General features: G+C 45.3%; 1 protein-coding gene across 1 annotated transcript; it reads right to left on the reverse strand.

Moving 5' to 3' along the window:
- Positions 1-799: 799 nt before the first annotated feature.
- LOC122926237 (olfactory receptor 1019-like) lies at positions 800-3,287 on the reverse strand. The gene is made up of 2 exons (XM_044277611.1): positions 2,378-3,287; positions 800-852 (listed from the first exon to the last, which is right to left on the reverse strand). Exons 1-2 carry the CDS (start codon positions 3,285-3,287, stop codon positions 800-802), a joined length of 963 nt encoding a protein of 320 aa, XP_044133546.1.
- Positions 3,288-4,142: the final 855 nt, after the last annotated feature.

The raw sequence follows: 4,142 nt of genomic DNA on the forward strand, positions 1-4,142 counted from the left end.
TTCCATGATTAAAACAGAAGTTACCTCTATACCCACACAGAACCAGGAGCTACAATGCGTCACATGGACTCCCCCTGGAGGAAGTGACTGCAAAACAGCGTTGGGGTCTCAGGTGTTGCTCTGGTCTGTATCATTGTTTTTCCTTTGATTTTGCACTTTTTGCACTACTAATTATATTCTCACTTGTTGGGTTATGTTTACTGGTGCTTATATTCATGCTTTGTCCTGATTAATTGTCACGTGCCACGGGTCCCATGGGAGACCCCCGGGATGTCATACGAGCTGGGCAAGGCAAAACAGGCCAAGAACCACGGAACACATAACCATACAAAGGAACCAAGACACGTGACAATGACAATAATAGAAGAGCTCAATGTACTGAACCAGATCAGTGGGTGAGAACCCACTGTGCCACTGACTGGTAATACTCTGGTATTGTGGGTATCTGGGGTGTAACGAAGGAACAGCAGGTCTTCACTAGCACCTCTGGTGGTTAGGATAGAGTTGAGCCACGGTAGTTGCCAGGGGCTACTCCAGAGCGTAAACCAAGTCAGTGGCAGCAGGAGTCGGCGACAAGGAGATACCAGACAAGGTATCGACAGTACATGAGCAAGGCATAGCATGGTACAAAACAGGAACAAGACAGAGACAGACAAGGCATTGCAAGGCAGAGAATAGGCATTCCCCCTCCGGGGAACACAGGAAACCTCTTCCGAAGGTGGACATGGATTGACAAGAACAGAAGCAGACATGAACGGAATACCAGAAGCAGAACAGGAACAGACGCAGATTAGCTCTGCTAGGCAAACATGGACTTGACACAATTACGCACTGCTAGGCGAACAAATACAGGACAGAAACAAGCCTAGATACAAGGCATGGTACAAAGCATTGACAAAGCATAGCAAGGTACAGGACAGAAAACAACAACCAGGCAGCACATACCGAGATGTAGATGGCCAGACCCATTGGTTCAGCGGCCAAGGGCAAAACCTGGCAAGGCAAACATAGACAGACCTGACAGAGCATAAGGGTGAAACACCCACAAGACATGACAAAGATAGATTGACCAAGACTGAAGAGAATTCTCCACGCTCAAAGGCAGAAATAGCAGCCTAACGAGCGCACCTGAAAGGACACACCCAGGAACTGAATCGGGGAGGTTAACCTCAGCAAAACCAAAATGGGGAGGTACCAAATCAGGTCAGGGGTAACCAGAAACCGCAGCCTACCTAGCTGCGATAGAGGACTTTGCCCCTAGCAACCAGCTCGCATGGAACATCGCAGCCAGTAGGCAAGAGCGCAACAGACCTGAATAGCCACAGGGAGACAATAAAGCCAAAGGGAGGTACATGCACACATACCGGCAGGAACACACAAGATACCGCAGCCAGCACACAGCCAAAAGCAACCAGCCTGCATGGAACACCGCAGCCAGTACGCAAAAGGCGTGCAGCCAGCCTGCATGGAAATCCACGTCACGGTGAACCACACTGTGACATCAATTGTGTGTCACATTGTATCTCCTGGTTCTGTGTAGGTAGGGAGGTAACTTCTGTTTTAATCATGGAATATTTTTCATCTGGATTTGTTACAATAAAGATTATGGGGGAGATTTATCAAACTGGTGTAAATGAAAACTGGTTTAGTTGCCCATAGCAACCTATCAGATTCCACCTTTCATTTTCCAAAGGAGCTCTGAAAACTGAAAGGGGCAGTAGCAGGTTTTACCAATTTTGTAAGCATGATCAAAGTGTTAGGACAACACATTCAATACCTGTTGGTCAAGCATTCAGCCATCTCTCCTGGCTCCCTTCTAACTCCCCCATACTCAATCAGCTTGGATGAACATGCATGTGTATTTAAAGGGGTTGGCCTATCTTGCACTATGGTGGCAACTCGCTAGAACCTCTAGGATGGAGACCCAAAAATTAACGAGAGCACAGCACAATAGCGCAGTCACCCTACAGTCACTTCTGTGGGAATCCCAGCGCTCAGCTTTTTCTGAGACTCCCCTAGAAGTGAATGAAGAGGTGGCCACACTTGCACAGTGCTCCCACAATTCGCTTTTATGGGAGTTGCAGAAATAGCAGAGCTATGGGAAATCGTCGAAGAGTTTCATTTCCAGCAGCTGTTCTTCACTTATGTTAGGAAATTACTTTTAATGCAATTACCTATCAAACCTAATGTATCCTTTAAACGGGTTTTCTGGAATTAGAAATTAAGCATCTACTTATTTTCTACAAAAAAACACCACTGTGTGATATTGCACAGCCCAAGGAGAATGGAAGAAAAAATCCTGGAATGCAATAAAAATGTTTACATTGTCCAAGTCATCATTTTTAATACCTCTATCCTACAACTATATGGCACATTATCTTTTTCACAGCTGCCTTCACATCACTATTCCTAAGACTGTAGATGAAGGGATTGAACAATGGAGCTATGAAGGCATACAATGCAGATATGACCTTATCTTGATCCATTGAGTGACTTGATTTGGGCCTAAAATACATAAAAATAGCAGAACCATAAAACAAAGTCACAACCATCAGGTGAGAGGTGCAGGTGGAGAACGCTTTCTTCCTTCCAGCCGTTGACTTTATATTCAGAACCGTTGAGATGATGTGTGTGTAGGACATAATGGTTAATATGAAGGAACTGACAATGACACAACCACAGGCCACAAGGAGGACAATCTCATTTATGTCCGTCGGTGTACAGGCCAGCTGCATTATAGGGGGGATGTCACAGAAGAAATGATTGATCTTGTTATTTCCACAGAAGGACAAGCTAAAAGTAAGAACTGTATGTAATAAAGAGTTTACAGCGCCAACAATCCATGAGACGGAAACAAGCTGAATGCATGTTCTTTTATTCATAATGGTCCCATAAACCAGAGGGCGACATATGGCATTATAACGATCATACGCCATCACTGCTAGCAGGTAACACTCTGCTCCACCCAGGAGCAAAAAACAGTACATCTGTATGATGCAGCCTGAGAACGAGATGGTCTTATGGGTCGATAGGAAGTTGGATAGCATTTTGGGCACAGACGCAGAAATGTAACAGATCTCCAGGAAGGATAAATTGGCAAGAAAGAAGTACATCGGAGTGTGAAGAGACGGAGTAAGTCTATAGGCAAAGACTATGGATATATTACCCATCATTGTGGTAACATAGATGAGCAAGAACGCAACAAATAGTAAATGCTGGAGAACAGGAGATCCAGAATATCCCAGGAGGATGAAATCTTTGATTGTAGTTTGGTTCTTTCTATACATTTTATCCTTTGAATCTGGGAAATAACAGAAAGACTTTTAGTTAAAAAGTGTTGTCTGGTTTTTGGTACCTTTAAAGGGGTTGTCCGGGTTCAGAGCTGAACCCGGACAAACCTCCATTTTCACCCAGGCAGACCCCTGACTTGAGCATAGGAGCAGTTCATGCTCCAATGCTCTCCTTTACCCTGCGCTAAATCGCGCAAGGCAAAGGCATTTTCCAGAGTTCCGGTGACGTACCGGGCTCTCCATGGGGTTGCCAGGAAGCCCAGTAACGTCACCGGCACTGATGGGCGGGCTTTAGCGCTGCCCTAGCCTGTAAAACAGCTAGAGCAGCGCTAAAGCATGCCCATCAGAGCTGGTGACATCACTGAACACACTGCAGGGCGGAAGCCTCTGTCCGGCAATGTGTTATTGTAAACAAAAGAGCCCTTGCCCTGCGCGATCTAGCGAAGGCAAAGGAGCTCATCGGAGCATTAGACGTTCCGATGCTAACATCAAGGGTGCTGCCTTGGTGAAATTATGGGTATGTCCGGGTTCAGCTCTGAACCCGGACAACCCCTTGAAGAGAGAAACCACAAGGGTGAATCCTAGGGTTGAGTTGGAACTTTTCAATATGCCTGATGTCTTTTTAACCTTGTGATTATAATAAATGGTGCACTCCATTTAAATGCTTGAGTTGGTGGAGCAGCAGATACATTATTGCTGGATTGCTCCACAGATGACATCAGATTGCCATAGCAGTGAGACATTCTGGTGCCATGAATAAAATGCAAAGGCCAAGATTTACTAATGGGTCTGTGCCTAGAATTTGTCAAAGTGATGCAAATTGGAACAGCTAGGGTTTCTGCAATTTATTTT

The sequence above is a fragment of the Bufo gargarizans genome, chromosome 2 (genome assembly GCF_014858855.1).
Source record: "Bufo gargarizans isolate SCDJY-AF-19 chromosome 2, ASM1485885v1, whole genome shotgun sequence".
In the NCBI taxonomy this organism is placed as follows: domain Eukaryota; kingdom Metazoa; phylum Chordata; class Amphibia; order Anura; family Bufonidae; genus Bufo; species Bufo gargarizans.